At 45.0% G+C, this 20814-nt stretch overlaps 1 protein-coding gene across 22 annotated transcripts in view; it reads right to left on the bottom strand.

Moving 5' to 3' along the window:
• Kalrn (kalirin RhoGEF kinase) overlaps positions 1–20814 on the bottom strand; it is a 607498-nt gene that overhangs the window by 271203 nt on the left and 315481 nt on the right. For 18 of the 22 annotated variants that reach the window (XM_028886329.2, XM_028886326.2, XM_037209786.1 and 15 more), the window contains exons 12-14: positions 17400–17608; positions 13520–13694; positions 3430–3625 (exon numbers count right to left, since the gene is read on the bottom strand). In XM_028886329.2, the coding sequence (XP_028742162.1) occupies positions 3430–3625; positions 13520–13694; positions 17400–17608 (580 nt within the window). The remainder of the gene's footprint in view (positions 1–3429; positions 3626–13519; positions 13695–17399; positions 17609–20814) is intronic. The other 4 variants (XM_028886335.2, XM_037209787.1, XM_028886346.1 and 1 more) reach the window with 1 other exon arrangement.

Raw genomic sequence — 20814 nt, 5'->3', positions numbered from 1 at the left:
TGCATCCTCACTGCGACCCCAGGTCGTAGGTTATCTTTCCTCAGAGAAAGGCGAGGCTTTGGGGGAGATGGGGTGACATGTTCCAGGACACAGAGGTTGGAAGAATGCCTGGGATTCATCCCTGTATTTCCTCTCATATTTGTGTTCTTAGCCTGCGTGCTCCAGGAGGCTCTCCGAGCAAGCACAGTTTAATCGCGTATTTACATCAGACCCTGGTGGTGCAGGCATGGAATCCCTGATACTCAGGAGGCAGAGACAAGAGGATGGCAGGGTTCAAGGCCTGCCTGGGCTACACAGTGAGTTAAAGGACAGCATGCAACTTAGTAAAAACCGGACCCCAAATAGAAAACACTAAAACTTAAAGAGATAGAGGGAGAATGCTTCTCCAGCAAGTGTGAGGCCTTGGGTTCAAGCCTCACAACCACCAACAGAGTGTTCAACTGTTGAGCTGTTATTCCCAGTAGGAACAGTAAACTCTCAACATTACTGACACAGACTCTGAGGATTGTTTTGTGTATATGTGTGTGTACCTGTGGGGTGTGTGTGTGTGTGTGTGTGTGTGTGTGTGTGTGTGTGTGTGTGTTTGGAGGCTGTAAGTTAACACCGAGTGTCCTCCTCTTATCATCTTCCATCTTATTTCTTTGGGAAGGATCTCTTCTTTGAGCCTGGGGGCTCACTGATTGACTAGATGGGCTAAAAAGCGAACTATGGGAACCACCCGTCTCCCTGCCTCTTTCAACGTTAGGATTACAGAAGTGCGCCACTGTGCCCTGGGATCCACACTCAGGTCCTCATGCGCTTTAACCACTGAGCCATCTCTTTAACCCTCCACAAATCATTTTGCAAACTTAAAAATATGATGTAAAAGGGGAGCTTGATGCTTTCCACCACAAAAGCCATGTAGTCGTAAGTCACGTAGCTCCTGTCTTGGGACTAAGGTGAAATGTCACAGTTTGCTGGATACAGGGCCTGGGTAAAAACCACTATGATAGGAGGCTGATTCCGGCAAATGAGAACTGAAAGGAATTTGTAAACCAAGTCTAGACTAAACAGAAGAGACTAAGATCTAATGAAGAAGAAAGAGGATGCCCCCAGCCAGGCTGCTCTTTGGGCAGCAGAACTGGACTTGCAATTTAGAGTGTGGTTTCCTAACTGCAGAAACTACTACCGCCCAACCTGACAGACAGACAGACCTGAGTGAGGAACAAATGGGAGCTGACTGGGATGGTGTTCCTGTTTCCCTGATTCCTAAGGTGGATGGGGACTCACACCAAGCCTTTTGCTTTGGGTAGTACTGTTGGGATACCGGAGGCTTCCGGAAAACCTGACTCAATGTTATGAACGTCACACCTGAAAATAAGCACATGCAAATTCTTTAGTTCCACGAACTACTAAAAATAACCAGGCATAAGCCTTCATTAATTTAGCAGAGAAGGAGAAAAGTCTTAATTTTGATCATTGTCCTTATTTTTTGGTGCAATTGTTTATTTTTACCTTTACTCAAAATATAGTTCATTAAAACAAATAGATGACGCAAAGTCATCGCTGCCTCAGACCTTTATCTCTGAATTCTGTATTGCATTCCTCAGCCATGTCCTGCTCTGGATCCACCGCCACTCCCCACCCTTCCCCCAAGTCCAGTGTGACCCTGACCTCCTGCTGTATGCTCAGCGGGACACAGACCCTTCTCTGCAGAGTGGTGCAAAGACAGAGGGCCAGCCTTTCTAAAACCCATGGATTCATTTCCCTTAAGTCTCGCAGGCTCTGCCAGACTGAACAGCTAGTTGTGGTAGGCGGAGGGGAACAGCCAGTCTCAGTAGAGAGGGCGGAGGGGGCCAACCAAACCCCTTTCAACAAAGCTCCTATCTAGAACAGGATATTGTGCGGGTGGGTAGCCCATCTGCCTGGGGGTATTTTCACCCACTCAGCCCTCCTGGTTAAGATGGATGCCAAGCGCAGCCAACCTCCAGTCACAAGCAGTCCTCGGAGATTGCCAGCTCCCAGCAGCCTTTCTGGTACCTTGGGTATTCGGATCCTGGGATAGAAGTTGGCTTGCTGAAGGTCACATCAGTACACATATCCATTTGAAGAACCATCCAGAAAGATGACGGGCGAGCATCTGGGTTGCTCTGCCCAGCCTCTCTTCCAGTTACTGTCTATCTCCAGGCTTCCATCCTAGCTGGATGGCCAGCTACAGAGAACATCCTTAAGGTAGCTGCAGAGCTAAACTAACGCCTGAGCACAGATGAAATTCTCAACCATAGAAAAGAGATCAACACGGTTCCCTATGTTCCTTACTCTCCCTTTCCTGATGAGGCCCTGATAAGACACAGCTGAAATGTCAGACTACTACATCTCAAATTTCAATGAACACACAATCTACCTGGAGATTCTGTTAGCACACAGATTCAGACTCACATTCACAAACATCTGCTCACAGACCTGAGCACTGCCATTCTGAAGAGTCCCCAGGCAGACTGCAAGTGAGTAGTTCTTCTCAGTGGGCTGCACACTTAGAGTGGCCTGTGTCTCACAGACAACTGCATCCTGCTTAGGACACTGATGGAAATTCACGGAATGACTTTGCCAGTGAACAGAACTCACTGGGTTCTCCCCTCTTGGGTCCGAAGTGATGTTCATTTGAATGGCAAACAATACCTACTTTTCAGACCGCCAAAATAAACACAATATTGTAAAGTTCAGTAGGACTTTCAGGTGTCCCCTGACAATCTCATTTCAATGTTCACATCGGCAGGCACGTGACCCAACTGTGCTTTAAAGAGGTGACAGCCTCAGTCCAACTGCTTCAGCCAGGATAGTAAGGAACGTGCCAACAGGCCATGGGTGGGGATGGCGAGGGGGCAGAGGACTGGGTTCTAGCACTGCCCCGTTCTCAGAAAAGATGAGTGCTTTCTTTTGCTCGGGGCCACCAGTCTTCCTGGTTTGCTTTGGTTCTCTCTCGTTCCAGAAAATGGAATCACATATTTATTGCACACGTTTTGAATAAATCTTGAACAGAAAAAAAGCCATAAATGCCACCTTTTCCTAAGAAGCTATAAAATTACACGATCCCCCATAAACTTTTATCAGCGTTACTTAAACTCATCCGCAGACCAGTGATTAAAAAGAACAACAAAACTCGAGGATTCTGGGAAGTCTAAGCCAGCGATCAGGGGACCGCCTACAAGTTAGCAGAAGGAGCAAGGACCACTGCATCAGTGGGAGGGTGGCGTGGGAGCTCACTACCCACCGCAGCGCAACTCTCCAGGCTCAGACCACTCTTGGTTTGCTTCTAAACGATCACTTTTTTTTTTAAATGTGCGCTAATTTCCATCACTGACTCTTCCACTCTCTCCTGAGTCCCCCAAGACTCTCTATCTCTCATCTCATCTTTGCACAGCCTAAATGTGACAGCCTTATACAACGTACCTGAGGCTTGCACCTCCATGATGTACTGGTGCAGGTCCTGGCCCTGCTGGATGACCTCAAAGGTCATGTTGTTCATGGCAAGCTTCCGTTCCGTGTGGCGCTGTAGCCGTTGTTCTGCCAGGGTCAGATCCTCTGTGTTGAAGTCATTCATCTGCCGGAGCAAATCCTCATTCCAGGCGTCCAGCTCTGCTGTCACCTGGGAGAAGCACCATCAGCATCAGTCCAAGGCTCGCTGGGTCCACAGGAGGCTGCTAGATTGCAGCTCTTGGCTGAAATCCTTATCAACGAACCCACCCCTCGCTTTCCACTTCCCCAATGTTTTCTCAGGGTGCAATGTCTATAGCAGCAGCAAATGAATGGCTGTAGTAAGCATTTGTGCACTGAACTATGGTTTCTATAAAGTTTTGGCATATTCATCTCATTGTGACCCTCACAATGACCCAATGAGGCGGGCAGTATGGCAATCTCCAGGCCTGCCTTCTAGAAGAGGAAACTTGACTCCCTCAAAGAGATGGAGCAATGTGGCTGAAGTTTGCCTTGATAGGGACACAGTAGTTCAGTTCTCCCATCTGCAAAGACCTTATCCGTTGTCTCACAACTGTTATATACAAATATTCACAGTTGAAGAATCCTTCAGAGCTAAGTAGTTAGTGTACTCCAGAAGGCAAAGTTGGGGGGTAGCGAAGCCTGGGGAATGGTTCAAGGTGTCATCATCAGTTAAGGGGCTAGTGAATATTAAAGCCCAGCCTTCCCTTCTGGTTCCTGTGTTCCATTGTGCTAGATTCTCTCTCTTCATTACAAAGGCTGATAACTGAAAAGTGTGACCGAACCAAATGTACATGTAAAACATGCCTCTAGAACCATGGTTCTCAACATGTGGGTCCCAACCCCTTGCGGGGGTGGGGGGGTGGGGGTGGGTTGAATGACTCTTTCACAGGAGTCACCTAAGACCATTAGAAAACACAGATATTTACACTATGACTCACACCAGTAGCAAAATTACAGTCACAAATAGCGATGAAAATAATTTCATGGATGAGGATCACCATAACTGTATTAAAGGTTCACAGCATTAGGAAGGTTGGGAACCACTGCTCTAGAAAAATCAAGCCGATTATAATCTACCAAAAGCAATAATGATGCTAATGAAGCCTGGAGCATGTAATAAATAAAAGCCTTGCCTGATGTGGATTAACTAGTAGTTGTTCATGCTCTATGCCTTAACTCAAGTGATTGCACCTAGTCTGCTTTCAATTCTCTGCTAACAAAGGCCATGTCCTCCACCCCTCTACACTCTCTGCAATGAACCATACGGAAGGAATTCCAAAGCACTGAATTACATTATTCCATGAATCAAAGTTTCCATGCTGTCTTCTTGTGTCACACCCACAGCCAGTGAAGGCGACAGCAGGTACGTCGTGGCCATCTTTTCCGAGGAGTGGACATGAAAGTCTCTCTGGGTCATACATTTGCAGCATGTCCCAGCCACCTAAGCACACCTAAGTCACCTGGAGCTCCAGTTTAGTGGTTTTCATTATACCGGGTCTCATCCCAGCTGACAGGTAGCATCATTTTTCTAGTGCCCAAAGACAAGTTGTTCTAAAGGCACCAGAGGGCACCAGGAAGTAGAAGCCCGCTAGAAGCAAATGCAGTGCGGCTATATCCCAAGCTATGGCCATGCAGGCTGGGTCGGGACAGCAAAGCAGTCCTTTGCAAGGGGCTGCGTGTCTGGGCCATAGGATTCCATTTGTTGTATAATGGTAAGAACCTTCTTCTAGGAAAACGGAAACTGATAAAAGCACAGTAGCTGTCTTTGAAGTGGAGATGCAGAAACTGAAGAGTTCCTCCCTACTGCTCTGGGTTCCCACCTCCTGCCCCAGATCTTTTCAGGTCAACTCAGGGAACTGCTGAGCTCTGCAGGAAAACCCAGTACCTATCTTTTGTGGAGGAGACCTGGAAACCAGCGGGTTAGTAGGCAAAGCAGATTCCCGATGGACCCTTGTCTTTGAGGGACACTTCACTTTCTAACTCCAGATAGGGGTTAAATGGAGAATAAGAGAGAAATACCTCGTTTTAAAATGTATAAGAGAATTTATAGAATGGACATGCTGTTATAAAAGGGGCATATAAGTAGGCTTTTTCTTCCTGTATTTCAAAATATTAGAATACAACTCACATGCAATGTGCATATTTTGAGCATTCAGTTTTGACAGTTTCATACACTTGGGTAGATAATCATCACTCAAAGCAAAAACACAGACCCATCACCCCACAGAGCTATTTTTGACCTCTTCCAATCAGTTCTGCCCTCCTTGCACAAGGAGGCACGTTCAGATTTCTGCCAGGTCTGGTTCTGCCTATTCTTGGATTTGCTATGACTGAAGTCGTAGAGTATAGACTTTTCTGTCTGGCCTTGTGTTCGGCATGCTGCATTATGGACAACAGTGTTGTGTCAGCCCTTCATTCCTTGCTGTAAATGAATGGGGCCACTGTCCAGATGGTTCACAACTTACTCATCCCCTCTGCTGCTGACCGGTGTGTGGCTATTAGGAATAAGGCAGATGTGACAATTCTCACTGTTCTTTCTGCAGGCATAGCTTTTCACTGCTTTTGAGTGGAACAGGTTCATGTTTCTAAGCAACTGGCAGAGTTCTTCAGGGGGATTATAACATTTGATGGCCCCAGTAACAATGCATGGAAGTTCCAGTTGCTCTGCACCCTTACCATCTTCTGTCACTACTGTCTGTTTAATTTTAATGATATTACTGCATGGCAAGTGATAGTTCATTGCTGTTTGAAAATGGATCTACTTCACGGCGATAGATGCAGACAACATTTTTATATGCTTTGCTGACTACTTGCATATCTACCTTTATAAAGTGTTTTTTTTTTTTTGCTGTCAGTGTTTGGTTCTTGAGACAGAATGTTGTTGTGTAGCCAAGGTTGGCCTTACACACAAAATCATCCACCTCAGACCAAAGTGCCGGGATTACAGAAGTATGACCACCACATCCAGCTGACAGATTGTCTTCTGATTATCTATTTGTAAGTCTTCTTAAGATGTTTGAATATAAATTCTTCATGAGATAATGTACAGAAATAGTCAAAACCATAATTTCAGGTCTCATCCTTGCTTGGAAATATAGGGAACTAGAGTAAAACTAAAACCATGGCACAGAAGGCAGGGCTGGGCCTGCCTTTTATTCCAGCTTTAACTCGTGCTTTGTTTCTATACAAGTGACCCTACAAAGAACATTCCAGATGGGTCCTAAGGCCAGGAATCTCTGCACAAGCTAGTGGTGGGGTCAGGAGATGGATTGAGGTTGGAGGAAGCAGCTCAGAGGTCCGGCCCGGTGGGACTGAAGCAGAGGTCAAGACTGTCTAGTCACCTGTGTTCAGTTTTACTCTCTGCCTCTTCTCCTCCCCCTCCCCCCTTGTCTATCGACAAAGGCAGGCTGAAGCTGACGTCCACAGTGTGGCCTGAAGGAGGAGGTCTGCCGGAGCCTGCCTTTGAACATCTGACTCCCGAGGCTCTCGCTCTGCCCCACTGATTCCAACTGGCAGCTGATTCTTTTCTTTTCCTAGCTTCCTGAGACAGTCAGCCAGAGCCCCCAGTGAGTCTGACCTGTATGCACTCAACATTTCCTGGGGATGAAATTAGTGTCTTTCTTTAGTATTTTATGTCCTCAAGGAACATCCTTTTATTGGGTTCCTTCCACTTTTTCTGGGGTCCAAGGTTGGCATCCATCAGGGGCTCCTTTTGTTCTTTTGCTTCTAACTTCCACCTTACCTTACTGCTAATGAGCAAAGCCAGCTTTCCAGCTGTACCTTATGCTCTTCTGTGGAGAATCAGCTGGTTTACTGATGATCCTGAGCATGAGTTCAGCCCCACCATCACCTGGGTACCACAGTTCTGAAACGTCTTTGTCAGACTCCCAGTCTGATCAAGTCCTGATCACTCTTCAGAATACACTCTCCACCTCAAGAGCTTCACAATCTGCCAGGTCCAGAGGCTCACCCCAAAACATGGGGGGATGGAGGTGGGAGTGGGGGTACACCTGCTCCCACAGAGACAAGACTGTGAGATGTAGAGCCTGGACTGGAAATGAACTTGGTGATTTAACTGTATTTGGAGAGAATTTGGTCAAGCTTGACGCGGAGCCTGAACCAAACGGAAAAGAGACAGAAGGCTCCCAGGAGCACTCAGCTTTCAGATGGCCTATTTGGTTCTTTTCTTCCACTCAATTAGCTCCCAGACTGCTCAGGGACCCCAGTGGCTCTGGGGCCTCTGTCTTCCTCACTCTCTTGATTCAGAGTTTTAGAATATGATGACTAAATCCAGTGTGGGGCTGAAGAATGAGGGACCCAAAGAATGATGATCCCTTTGAGAGATATTTTGGAAGGAATATTGTTCTAACAATGATCTGTTCTAGCGATACCAAGGAGGGAATTAGATAAATAGCTAAAACTTTTTTTTTTTTTTTGAGAGAAGATAAAAAGTGAGAAAAGAAGCCCAAGACTTTGTGACCGGAACAGATTCACCAAAATCAATATTGTGCTGCTAAGCAACTGATGGACAGAAGTTGTAGTCATCTTGGGCTCTGTTCTCAGACAGCTCCTCCCATTCCTGGTCTTCCTAGGTATTTAGGTTTGGAGAACTGGTTAGCCCTCTTCCCCAAGTATTTTATTCTGTACCTGTCTAAATAAAAATTTATCTTCCTCTTTTTTCATCCTCCCTTTCTTTACTCCTCTTTTTTAAAAAAATCATAAATCAATGTGGTGGTTTGAATGAGAATGGCCCCCACAGGTTCATATGTTTGAATACTTGGTTCTCAGTTTGTGGCACTGTTTGGGAAGGATTGGGAGGTGTGGCCTTGTTGAAGGAGGTGTGTCACTGGGGGTCGGCTTTGAGGCTTTCAAAAGCCTTGCAGGCCATTCTCAGTTCTCTCTCTCTGTGTCTCATGCTTGTGAATCAGGATACACGTTTTTTCAGCTACTGCTCTAGTGCTGAAGCCTGCCTCCCGCCCTGCCTGCCACTGTGTGCCCCACTCCGATGGTCATGGACCCACCCTCTGAAGCTCTATGACTCTTTCTTCTACAAGTTGCCTTGGTCATGGTGTCTTAGCACAGCAATAGAAAAGTAACCAAGAAAATCAGGGTTTTGTTTTGTTGTTTTGTTTTTAACTTGACCTTTTAAAATCAATACGATCTTTGACTGGGTCAATAAACTGTGGCCTGTGTAAATACTAGGCCAGATTTGCCACTGTAAAATGGTATGCTTATCTTTTTAAAGTAGGGCATTTTGTAGGCCAATGGAAAATACTTAGTTTTCAATTTTCACATTTTTTTTTTAAAGAAGTGTCAAGTCTTTCTCCCGAGGTATTCGTCCAACATATATTGGCCACTCATCCTGTACCTGGCAGAGCCTGAGGTCTGGGCATTGTTTCATCCTGGGCAGGCCATGTTCTTAGCTGTACAGTTTGTGTCTGTCCTGTATTACTGCCTTCTTTCCCAGGACACAAAGGCACACAGCATTGAACCTTGATGAAATTATCTGAGCTCCAGACCTGCCAATTCCAGAAGGACCTGAAAGCATCTATCAGGCATCTCTGATAACCTATCGAAAAAGGTGGCTTCCCAGAAGCTATATGAACGAATGAATTTAAAAAATTTTTATTTTCACCAGGCGGTGGTGGCACACGCCTTTAATCCCAGCACTCGGGAGGCAGAGCCAAGTGGATCTCTGTGAGTTCGAGGCCAGCCTGGGCTACCAAGTGAGTTCCAGGAAAGGAGCAAAGCTACACAGAGAAACCCTGTCTCAAAAAACCAAAAAATAATAATAAAAAAATAAAATATAAATATAATATATTTTCATTTATTCTTTTAAAGGAAGATGTTAGGGGAACCTCCCAATGATTCTGATATGAGCTTAACGAAAACTTTAGAAGCAGCTATTAAATGTTTTGAAGGCGGCAGACCTACTTCACTGTATTATGTGACTCCTTCTCAAAAATATGCTTAGAATATGCTACTAAGAAGAAAAATTGAAAAGAGTTCCTCAAATAGATATTGTTTTTTTGGGGGGTTAGTCAGTATTCAATTCTTTGTAGTCTCACAGTGTAACAAAGTAAAAAAAGGTGACGAAGCTAGACAAGGCGATGAGGTGCTTGCTTAGATGGTCACGGCGCACTAAGGCTGTGGAGGCTTACAGCTGTGTCCCTGGAATGGTGTGCCCACTGAACACCCCTGAGTCCTGATGACTGAGGCTAACGTTTCAAACATCTACAACCTTGACAGTGACACTCAGATGAAAGTCTATCTATTTTTTTGTAAGTTGTAGGGCTCTGCAAACAAGGGGAAAAAAAGCAAAGAAAGAAGGGAAAGAATGGGAAAGGATGGGAGGGAAGCTATCATTTGAGTTAGAAAAAAAAAGGCCTGTATATTAGAAGCCCGTACCTCAAGGGAGAGAAAGGGCAACACAAAGCTAGATAAGTCAGGGCCCAAGGCACTGGAAAGGCCCTGACTTCCACGAAGCACTGGGAGACGCCAGTTCTAGACAGGACACGTTCTCATTATGGGCAAGTAAGCGGGTCGTGGCTAGTTAGAGTCCCTTTATCAGAGGGCAGTGAAGAGCAGGGACCCCAGAGGCCAGGCCTTTCTAGAATGGACTTCGAATGTGCCTCACACAGAAGAGAAATCTATGGGTTTTCAGACACAGGAGAGATCCGGGATGGACATATTCAAATATTTTTCAAGAGTTTGAAATGAAACAGCTTTTTTTTTTCTTTTCTTTTTATCTTCTCATTTTCTAGTTTTCCCAGGAGACAGTGAAGGACAAAAGTAAAAGAGGTCAGAGATTTTGATTCCTTAAAATAATGAAATCCTGTTTTGTCTTCCTGCTCCTCAACCCTTTTTTTTTTTTTTTTGGCTCTGGAGATATTCTAGCTGAGATTGGAAGACATCCTCCAGGGACGCCAATCTCTGGCCACTAACCAGCCTTCCCATTTGGTGCAATCTCATGAAAAAACAAATCTTTGGTTGCGGCCTAGCTGGGTCAGGTGTTGCCTATTCTGTGTCCCACACCCTGTGCCTCCCTGTCATAGAATTAGCATGCTGATGATTCTGCCCATGCGTTTCTCCCAACCTGCCCCCTAAATGTTCCAATAAATGTTCACTGAGCTGAATTTATATACAGGAGAACAGCCAAGAGAGCAATCACTCTCTACCTAAGACACTAACGTCTACATGTACAGTCAGCCGAGCAGTCAAGGTTACCAGTAAGGTGCAACCAGCCTTCCCTTCTCCGGGAAGAAGCTTCCTCTGGTAATGAAAAGCCTTCCCAGGTTCTGCCTGGTCCCCACTCATCCCATACAAACCTGAGAAGTTAGGGTTGACTGTTCTGGTCCTTACTAGGGTTAATATTTCACATACCTTTCAAGTGCATTAAGCAAACTTTGCAATTATAGACTGCGAGGTATTTTTAAAGACTCTATCTGTGGTCCATACTTTCATAAATTTACGTATTCAGAGTCTATTTTCTTGGTGTCATTTTGAGTGCTCTAGCAATGTGTGCATGCTCACCTCAAGGAACGCCACAGGTTAGTCTGATTAGAGGACAAGTCTCCCTCTATAAATATGCATCTACACACATTATCTGCACACATACTTTATCAGGCCAGTGAGAAGGCTGTGACATTCCCCCACAGCCTCACTAGCAGATTGGTGTACATCTCACTCTGATCATGAGGCAGACGGCTTTGTGTGGTACAGAGCAGGAGAGGGCTCCTTCGAGAAAGCAGCAGCCACAGTCACCCCCGAGAGGCTGCCCTTGGGTCAACTGTTCATTGTTGTCCGAGTACTTCAAGTTATTGCTCTTTTCATGTCCCCATTAAATGGATTTATTGATTATTTAGTTTACACTAAACCAACCCTGCATGAAGACACATGGCTTAGCAGATTTCCTGCAAAGAAAATACTGTTTGGAGATAATCCAAATCACGAAAGCAAAAGAGCTCTGAACTTTCGGTCAGCTACAATATGGGCTAAAGAGACAATGGCAATCAAATCAGATCTGTTAAACAAGCCAAAAAATAATTGGAAACTATCAGAAGGCTATTTGAAATCTGAAATCACAGTACTTCATGAAAAAGTTAAGTGTCAAAATCCAAAGGTACTACGGAATTTGGGGATTACTAGCCAATTACAAAACATTTTTATAATTAAAAACGTGTATGTGTGTAAGGGGCTATACCTTCAAAAATATTTATTTATTTATTTTTATTTTATTTGCATTGGTGCTTTTGCCTTCATGTATGTCTATGTCAGATCTTGGAGTTACAGAGAGTTGTCAGCTGCCATGTGGGTGCTGGGAATTGAACCCGTGTTCTCTGAAGAGCAGTCAGTGCTCTTAACCATTGAACCATCTCTCCAGCCCTCCAAAATATTTTATTGAAATTGTGAATGATCAAAAAAAATTGAGATCACTGGCTTATTCCTACTTCTAAACATATTTATTTCTGATTATTCTAGTTGTAGAAAACTTAGAAATGCAAGAAAACATCTAAGATAAAATAATTACCCAAGTCCTTGCCACCATGAAATATACATTGTTAGTCCTTGTCTTCGGCTCTCTTCTGTCATGATGAATTCCTATGAATGCCTTCCACTGAAGGAGGCTGAGCCTATAGGACTTTATAGGACATCATGTTTCACCCTGGGCCTCTGTCTACCATCCAAGACAAGAAGCCCAAGAAGGCATGTTAGGAATGCAGCCACATCCTGGTACTGAGCCTAGCAAATCTGGGATTAGTTTTGCTTACATTGTGGGCACATTGTGATCTCATTCCAGGTGATAATGTGAAAGCCACACATGCCATCATTACTGAGCAGAAAGAGACAGGGCAGTGATTTGTGCTTTCTTAATGTTTAAGTTAATTAGCGCATCTCAGCCATCAGTGATATGCCTGAGGAGCCATCCTTAGATCCCCTAGATGTCAGAGTAGTGGGCCTGCTCCACTTCCAGGAATCCCTAGAAACTTGGACTGTGTCCACCAAATGCCTTTCTTTAGGAACAAAACCAAAGCTGCACTGTCCTGGCTTATGTCAGCTCTGACGTGGCTCTTTTCACAGAAACCACCCTCAGTTTCACACTCTGAAGTTTCTCTAGGAGTGTGTTCTTCATCCCCACATTGAGCCACAGTTGGCATTTGAAACAATTTCATCACCCTTAAAAATAACTTCTGACAACCTGACTCGAGGCAGAACTTCCCATAGGTCTGGCAGGATTTCCATTTCTATCTAGGATTAGATGAAGCACCACTGTCCAGCTTTCCACCTCCTCCTGAGTAGTGACAAGACCCTCCGAAACCTGACATCATATTCCATATCAACAGATGCAAAACCAAAGCACTATTTTTATCTCCTTCATTTTATCAGTCTTTCACACTATATTCCCACCACATACCAAGTGTTCCAAGGTACTGTCCGGTACTAGGAAAAGGGATCTCATATACAGACTAAAGAATACAGATTCCGTAAATTAAATAAAAACTCCTCTACCAACATTTAAGTAGATCCTAGCTTCCATGTATCTCTTGAAAAGGCCATTCTCTGCATATGCTTTGGATTGTCTTTCCTCCTGGAGCTCCTGACTTCATGGCTGCCGTGGGACTTCCCCTAATACCTGGCTGTGTGCATCGGCTATGGCGGCTGCCTAACTTTAGAACCTCCACTCATGGGACCATGGAGCTCGGTGACTCTCCTTTAAGTATCCTACATCCAACTGTGCAGTCCTTTAGGAACCAAGCGAGTATGGAACAAATGATGACAAAATCTGTCCAGTGAAGTGATCTACAGACAGGAAGTGAGCAGAAGGGCCCTGCTTAGAGCAGTCAGGAGGAAGAAAATAGATACTTGTGGAATGCGAATTCTGCGAGTTCTGAAGTTGCGTCTAATACGTGATCCCTCTGATCTCTTCATGCCGCTCCTCTGAGGTTGCAGCGGTGGCCTTGGCCAGGAAATGTTTACACCTTGGTGCATCCATCGTGTCCCCTCTCCTCCCTCCCACGTCTTCTCTCCCGCTTTCCCATACCTCGATGGTGTATTGCTCAAAGATGCGCAGCTGCAGGAAGATGTCCAGCTTGATCTTCCGCTCATGGAACAACTCTTCCATCTGCACTTGAGCATCGTCCAGCTGCTGTAGGACAGATTCAATATGGCTGATGGAGCTGGTGTGCGGCGTCTTGTTGGTGGAGACAGCCGTGTCCCTGTGGCAGAGCAGGGAAGAAGAGAGGGAGGGGCCTTGCTATGTTAAAAGTGATGGAGGAGCGGGCTGGTTTTCCTCACCTGGGCGAAGGGGATGCAAATCAGGTTAGTCTTTTAACAAACTATCAAACTACTGCTGTGACCTGACGCCATCTTTCTTAGTAGGAGAACCAGACATGAATGAATCCACCCTCGTGGCTCTTCATACCTTTATTTCCAAGACTTGCTGCTCTCCTATCATCAAAGGGATAGGAGGAAATGTGAAGCTAAGAGACAGGTCATAAAATATCAGAGAAATAGAATGGTTTCATACACATGTGTAGGCTAAGAAACAGCTACACACACACACACACACACACACACACACACACACACACACACCAGAACACATAAAGGTAGACAAAGGAATTTGAAAAGCAAAACCCAAAACCTTCCTATTTCTACTTCACATGACCATTAAAATAAAATGACATCATGGATACCGAAATTATCTGCCTACTTCACAATGCTGTGCTTACACTGTGGGCTGGTGTTCTGAAACAGACTTCAAGCTATAGTTAGGTAAGCATAGGATCTGGAGTCTGTAAACATGCTTTAGGTTCCTGCTCTGACATATTTAGGCTGGTGGCCCTGGGAAATCATCAACCTGAGCCTAAGCTACCTCTTTCGTCAAATGGACTTCATCTCTCCCTCCTCACCCCACATTTTCGCTGTGAAGTAGGCAGTTGTGTGAACTGTGGCCAGGAACAGGCTAGGAGTCGTGATTAACCTTGAAAGGGCACAAGGAAGTGTCAAGGGTTTCCTAGGGCATAGCCAGCCTGGGAGGTAAGGCAGGATCACATGGGCTGGGACACTAGACAAGTGTTTCGGAGGGGATGGATTCTGATTTGGCAGAAGGGAGGGGACTGTTCCCTGGGCAGTCCCTATAAAAGAAGTAGGGTTGTTAAGAAACACATTGCAGCATGGAACCAAGTTACAAAGAGACAGACTTGTTTAGGGAAATGACTTCGGAGGCGGCGAGACCACCAAAGAAATACTTACAGGAAAGCTATGGAGCTTACGGAACTTAAATTCTGTAGAACCTGGAAGAAGCCATCACTTTAAAATGTGAAATAAACCTACGTACTGGTTACCTTGGGACACCTTGGTTTCTTATTCAACTTAGGAAGTCAATGGGTGAAGGAGAAAGTCTCCATGTAAAATCCTCTCCTTATCAGGTCCTGAAGGCCAGGTACTTTTAGCTTGGGCTTGTCTCAGAAGCGACAGGGCCTGAGCACACACTATCTGTTCCTGAAGATAATGAGGGCTCTTAGTATGTCAAGCAGCTCTTTGTGTGCCACTCAGAGAACTCCTCGCCCTACCTCCCGCTCTTGGTGTACGAGACCATGAAATGGGCACAGTTTCTGTCTCCACCATTGTATAACTACTCCAATCATAAAAAGAACTCAAGGTATGGTTAATAACGTTCATTATGTGTTTGCTGAATGTTTTGCTTTTGGGAAGATCCGGCTGTTCTCTCAGATCACTCCCTCATAGGGCGTCCAGAAAAAAAGATAACGACTTCTACCCCGCTGTACAGCAACAGTGCAGTGTCACACTAGGAATCACAGCATGATGATGTGCACCTGTCTCAGAATTCTAAGGAAGTGTGTCAGAAACACTGAAGACACAGAGAAGGCATGTTTCCAAGACACAATGACAGACCTTGCCTGTATCTTCTCTAAGCTCCACTCACTTCCTACTCTTTGAAAGTCTCTGATGTCAGGGAGGGAAGTACAGGATAGAGTCAGGCCAGGGGACAAATGGATGTTACCAGGCTAGGCTAGAGTCAGGCCAGTGAATAAATGTGGATGTCATTGGGGCTCTTGGACACGTACATATGGTAATTGCTAGAAATCCATCAACTTAAACATCGTGGCCTCTACCACCCCTGAGCAACCTTAAGCCCTTGGGCACTGAGCAAGACTAGCAGTTGTGAGGAGCATGTGGTTTCTGCAGGGCCAGCCAGCCAGCTTGGAGTAAGCATTGCAAAGGGAAGACAAAACCATCACAAAATCCTACCGCGGACAGAGAGTCTAGAGTACATGCCTTGATTGTACCAACAAGGCAGCTGGGGCCCAGCAGGCTCAGCGGCTGCCCACTAGTTAGACGTTTTCATTAGAAGCCGATGCAGTCGAGTTTTCTAGGTAGGCAGATGAAACTGCCATGCGTTATATATTCATGAAGATGAATTGGGGGGAAAAGGCAAACAGGCTGTCTTGTTAGTATGCAATACAAAAATTTAGTACATCTCATGTGCATGTTTAGAATAGAAATGATTAATTTCCAACAGGAAAAAAAAACCATGTCAGGGCCTCCTAAAGGTAATTTTTCATTGTTTATTTAATTGGACAATTGGTATGGGGGGGGGAGCTTTCTCTGGTTGAAGTAATACCCTCAGGCCCCAGGGCTGGCCTGGGACTTGTTGATGAGATTATTTCTGTCTATAGCTGGCAGAGGTCCCAGTACTTGGTGATTCGGGGGCAGGAACAAGTCCCTGAGGCCAGGCATCATTAGCACCATCAAATCCTATTTATGCACCACCTGGGCATGGAGCTGGTTGCTGAGGGCTCGCCTGAGGCTGAGTGACACTTTATCTGAGGAGTCAGTGCCCTTGACAGGGACAGGAACTAGACATTGATGCCAGCAGAAAACATTCAATGGTGTGGGCAATGCTAAACACGCACACAGCTTCCAACAGGGTTTCCTGTTTTACTCATTTGTATGTGCTAAAGCTGACAATGGAGGACTTTCATTATCAAGACAGTAAGGGACTGGGGAAAGGTCATAGTGGGTAACCTTCCTTGCATCCTCAGGGGCCCAAGCAAAGCAATGGGTCTACAGAATTCAGAGTTCGGCCCAGATCAAAGGCTGCATGTGAGAAGCAGAGGAAGGCCTGAATGTAGGAAGGCCTGAGTGGATGTGTGTTGTTAGCCATATCAAGGCCTCCACCCACCCTACAAGGTGAGGCTCAAAGGGATGGCATCCTCTGGTCTCTGCGGACGGTGAAAATATATGCAGAAAATGCCCACTGTAAGTTTCTCCCCTTGGATATTGATGGCCAGAGGACTGCTCCCCTACAGTAGCTGCTCCTACTGAGATTAGATAACCTGTCTCTTTGATTGAGCTGGACACCTTGTTCAGCTGTCTGGAAGAACTGTACTTCTATGTCTGGCTGTATAAAATAAACACATGGAGCGTCCACGGCTGCTGCTGAGACGTCTCCATCAGAGAGCCCAGTTCACTCGATCCCAGCTTTTCTGTCTATGGAGTTTTCTTTTCTTCCTTCCCCCACCACGGCCCCAGTCAGATCTATCTCTGGAGCTGTGCTGGCTGCAGCAGCTGGATAACGCTATATTTAATACTGTCTATTTATCTGCATGGCCAAATATGTCATTATTCTTAATGAAAATGTCCTTTTTTTAGTAACTGCAGAATATTATCCTGAATGATAAATAACGCTCTGACTGATGCATTGGCGCTTTCCTCAAATACTTTGGTCTAAACTCAAGCTGGATGTGGTACAGGCGTTTGCACGTCTCACAGACAAAGCAATGGAAACTCACACAAGACCACAAAGCAGGCTGGGGCTGAGTCAAGACAGCGACAGGACTTATCTTGTATCTAGCCCGAGGCATTTCCCACTGGAAATCACTGCCCATGCTGACCTGGCCTCGGTGGGCTCCCCCAGGGAGGGAGGCGCTGACCTGAGCTGCTGTATAAGGTCTTCGCCTTCCTTGATGACATTGAGAGTGGCATCCAGGGTGGCGGTCTGCTGCTGCTGGAACTGCTTGATGAGTTCCTGGACCGCATCCACAGAGTCTGCACAGACATCCTCCAGCATCTCCTTCTGCAGGTCTTCCATCCATGTCCACAACTGTGGGAGAGAGAGAGCAGAGACTCTACTCAGGGCTGGAGAGAGAGGCCAGCACTGGGGCAAGGGTCACAAAACCTGGAGAGGAGTCACATCCTAGACCAGGAGTCACTGTCATCACCGGGACACCCACAGGCTGGTGCGTGTTTCTACACTGATGTTCATTGCCCATCTATGCGAAGTTCCCTCCATGAGTGTTGACACTGCCTAAGGATGGGAAAAGCAAATATTTCAGTGAAACCTGCAGGCCTCCTTGAGCAAATCGATGACTCATCTTTGAGAGACCAGGATGAACAGGAGACTGGAGCAGACAAATATTTTATCCTTTGGAAACAAGAAAGTGAATGGTTCTGCACACTTCTTCCAGATGGCTAGAGACTGCTTCCTGGAAATTGATCATGATACTGTATAGAAATCGATCCTATTGCAAATACACAAAAAGATGCCACCCAATAAGAGACAAGTGAAGATACAGTGTAGCCTAAGCCACACTAAACTCCTTTGTTCTTTTTGACATTGCTAGGTTGTTTAGAAAGTTGATAGTAAAGGGGCAGCTGTTCCAGATTTCAGTGACAGCATAAGACATTGGTGAAATGGAGCCAAGATGACATTAGCTGTCAGACAACTTTAAAGAAGCTAAATCTGGGGTTTTGAGTAGACGAACACTGGAAGCAGTGAAGGATTGGATGAATTACTAAAAACCTATTCACTGAGTGCTCATTCAGCTAGTGAAATGGATGTTTCAGCCATTTCTAGACCTCTGGATCTAACGACACCATATCATGGCCCGTTGCTTCCTACTTGAATACATGGCCCCTGCGCTCTCCACTCTGTAACACACATGGCTGTAAACTAAGATCACCATGCACAAAAGGATGGGACTAATCTGAGAATCTCTAGAACTTTGGTAGGATGGAGTAAGTGGTTAAGGGCCCTCCAGTGATGAACCTGGCTTAGCCTTAGTAGTGTCACCAGTGAACCTGGGAATGGTTGGCCACGGCTGCTGTCTTTCATGAATATCAGGGCAGCCTAAGAAAAGGGCAGCCAAGAAAAGCTGGAGGGAAGGGGATAGCCAAGGAAGAAAGACGGTGTGTGTGTGTGTGTGTGTGTGTGTGTGTGTGTGTGTGTGTGTGTGTGTGTGTGTGTGAGAGAGAGCAGTGGCAGTAAGGTTCATACATGAGTGGTTCTGTAAGGAATTGTTTTACCTTCTCCCTTTCCCCTGCTGATTGGCTCTTCTGTTGCATGCGGTGACCTTTAGGGATGCTGAAAAGAACATCATCTCCACAGGCAAACTTCCCCCCTTAATCACTTTGAAGAGATTGTTTTATTCTGCTTTTCGGGCACTGGCTTTTGTTTCTTAAATAAATACCATGCCAGTCTGGTAGCTGAAATGGAAGATGAAGCTGTTTTGCTCTTGAGACCATCGTCCTTTTGGAAGACTGGACTGATTTAGTTTGATTCTGGGGAAGGCAGCTCAACACATGTGTGCATATGTGTTTGTGATGTGTGCGTTTCTATGAGAAATGAAGGGTATATATATATATATATATTATATATATAATATATATATATATATATTCCTGATTTCACAAGGAAAGACACAAAAGGAAGTGGATATTTAACATAGCTGTCTAATTAAGAGCTGATATGATGACTCTTGTCATGTTCTTTAACTTAACACTCACATTCCTATTACAAAATATCTAAAAAATGATACTTTGAATGCCCAGGGATGACAACATTCCCACGGAAACACAACAAGGAAAGAGAATTTTGTCTGGACAGGCTCTGCAGACAGAAGACCTGCACTGCAAGACCTTTCTCAGGATGCGGGCTGGGACATTTCTCCCTTTCCCAGCTCTTTAGACCAGCAACCTGCCTACAGGCCATGTGGTTTGGAGAAAAAGAGACAACAAAGATTTGCATAATCTGTGCTGATCTCTGGGTGTATAAGAGCCCAAGCATATTCCTGCCATCTCTCTTTATCATGTAGCCCTTCTCTTTAAGTGGCTATTAAAACTATGCAATTTGATATAGATGCAATAATCATGAAGTTCTCAAAAATTAAATTGAATTAATAAAACAAAATTAATGCAACGAAAGTTATGATTCTGAGGGGCATCATGCAGATAGGATTGTTCATGCTTGCATACTGAAAACAGAAATAAATATATTAAAGATTTATTTTGTGACTTATGTGCATGCCCATGTTTCTGTGTGTACGTGCATGCAGGTACCCATGGAGGCTAGAAAAAGCTGTCAGGTCTCTTAGAGCTGGAGCCACCCAATATGGGTGCTGAGAACCAAATTCAGGGTCTCTGAAAGAGCAGCAAGCGCTCTTAACTGCTGAGACATCTCTCCAGTCTAGAAGAAGGTTAGTAAGAATCAAGCACAACATCCTAAACTTCCTGATATATCTATTGATAGCCTTTATTGTATGTGATCAAAACTTGGTCATGTTGGATGCTCATGTCATAACCTTCGGCTGTGTGGGTTCTCAAATGGCCATGTAATACTTTACTACATTTTAGACGCACTATGACTTGGTTAGCGAATCGTTCAGTGTAAAACATTTACATAGTCTCTAATTATTCAAGACTGAATAACATTGTCATGAAATGATCAAATGATTTTAACCATCAGACTCCTATGGTTGAAAATAAATCACACAGTAAGGCCAATAGGATTTAAAAAAAAAAAAAAACAAAAAAAACAAAAGAAACCTCTTTAATCTGAGGAAGAAATGAGATTGAATGTGATCTTGTTCATATCTTCTATTTCCTCTCTCATCCTAATTAGAGTAAACCTTTTGATGTGGGAAGCAGACAGAGGGAAAATTACGAACTTCAGTCCACAGAGAAATCGGGAATCTAGATGAAATCATTTATAAAGATGGATATTCAGTTCTCAGGCAGAAATCTCCCATAAACGGAGCTTCCACTCCATGAAAATGATATCCCGTGCTAACATTCTATTATCGGTCAGCACTAGGGCAAACCTTGAACAAGCGATTGGAGGAAGAGAGGAAGGAAAGGGGGAAGTAAAAAAGGAAGGCGCTGGCCATAACAAAGCAGAGGAAACCTGCGGCAGCATCAGAGCTACTCAGGGCCCAGTGCAAAGCAGAGCAGCTCTGCCTTCATTTACTACAATTCACCGAGGCCGGGGATGGAGGGGGCAACTGTGTCAGGCCAGCATCCTCTAAGAAATCT

This window comes from Peromyscus leucopus, chromosome 12 (genome assembly GCF_004664715.2).
Source record: "Peromyscus leucopus breed LL Stock chromosome 12, UCI_PerLeu_2.1, whole genome shotgun sequence".
NCBI lineage: Eukaryota > Metazoa > Chordata > Mammalia > Rodentia > Cricetidae > Peromyscus > Peromyscus leucopus.
Note: the sequence above shows the minus strand (reverse complement) of the source record. Positions and strands in the feature narration are given on the sequence as shown.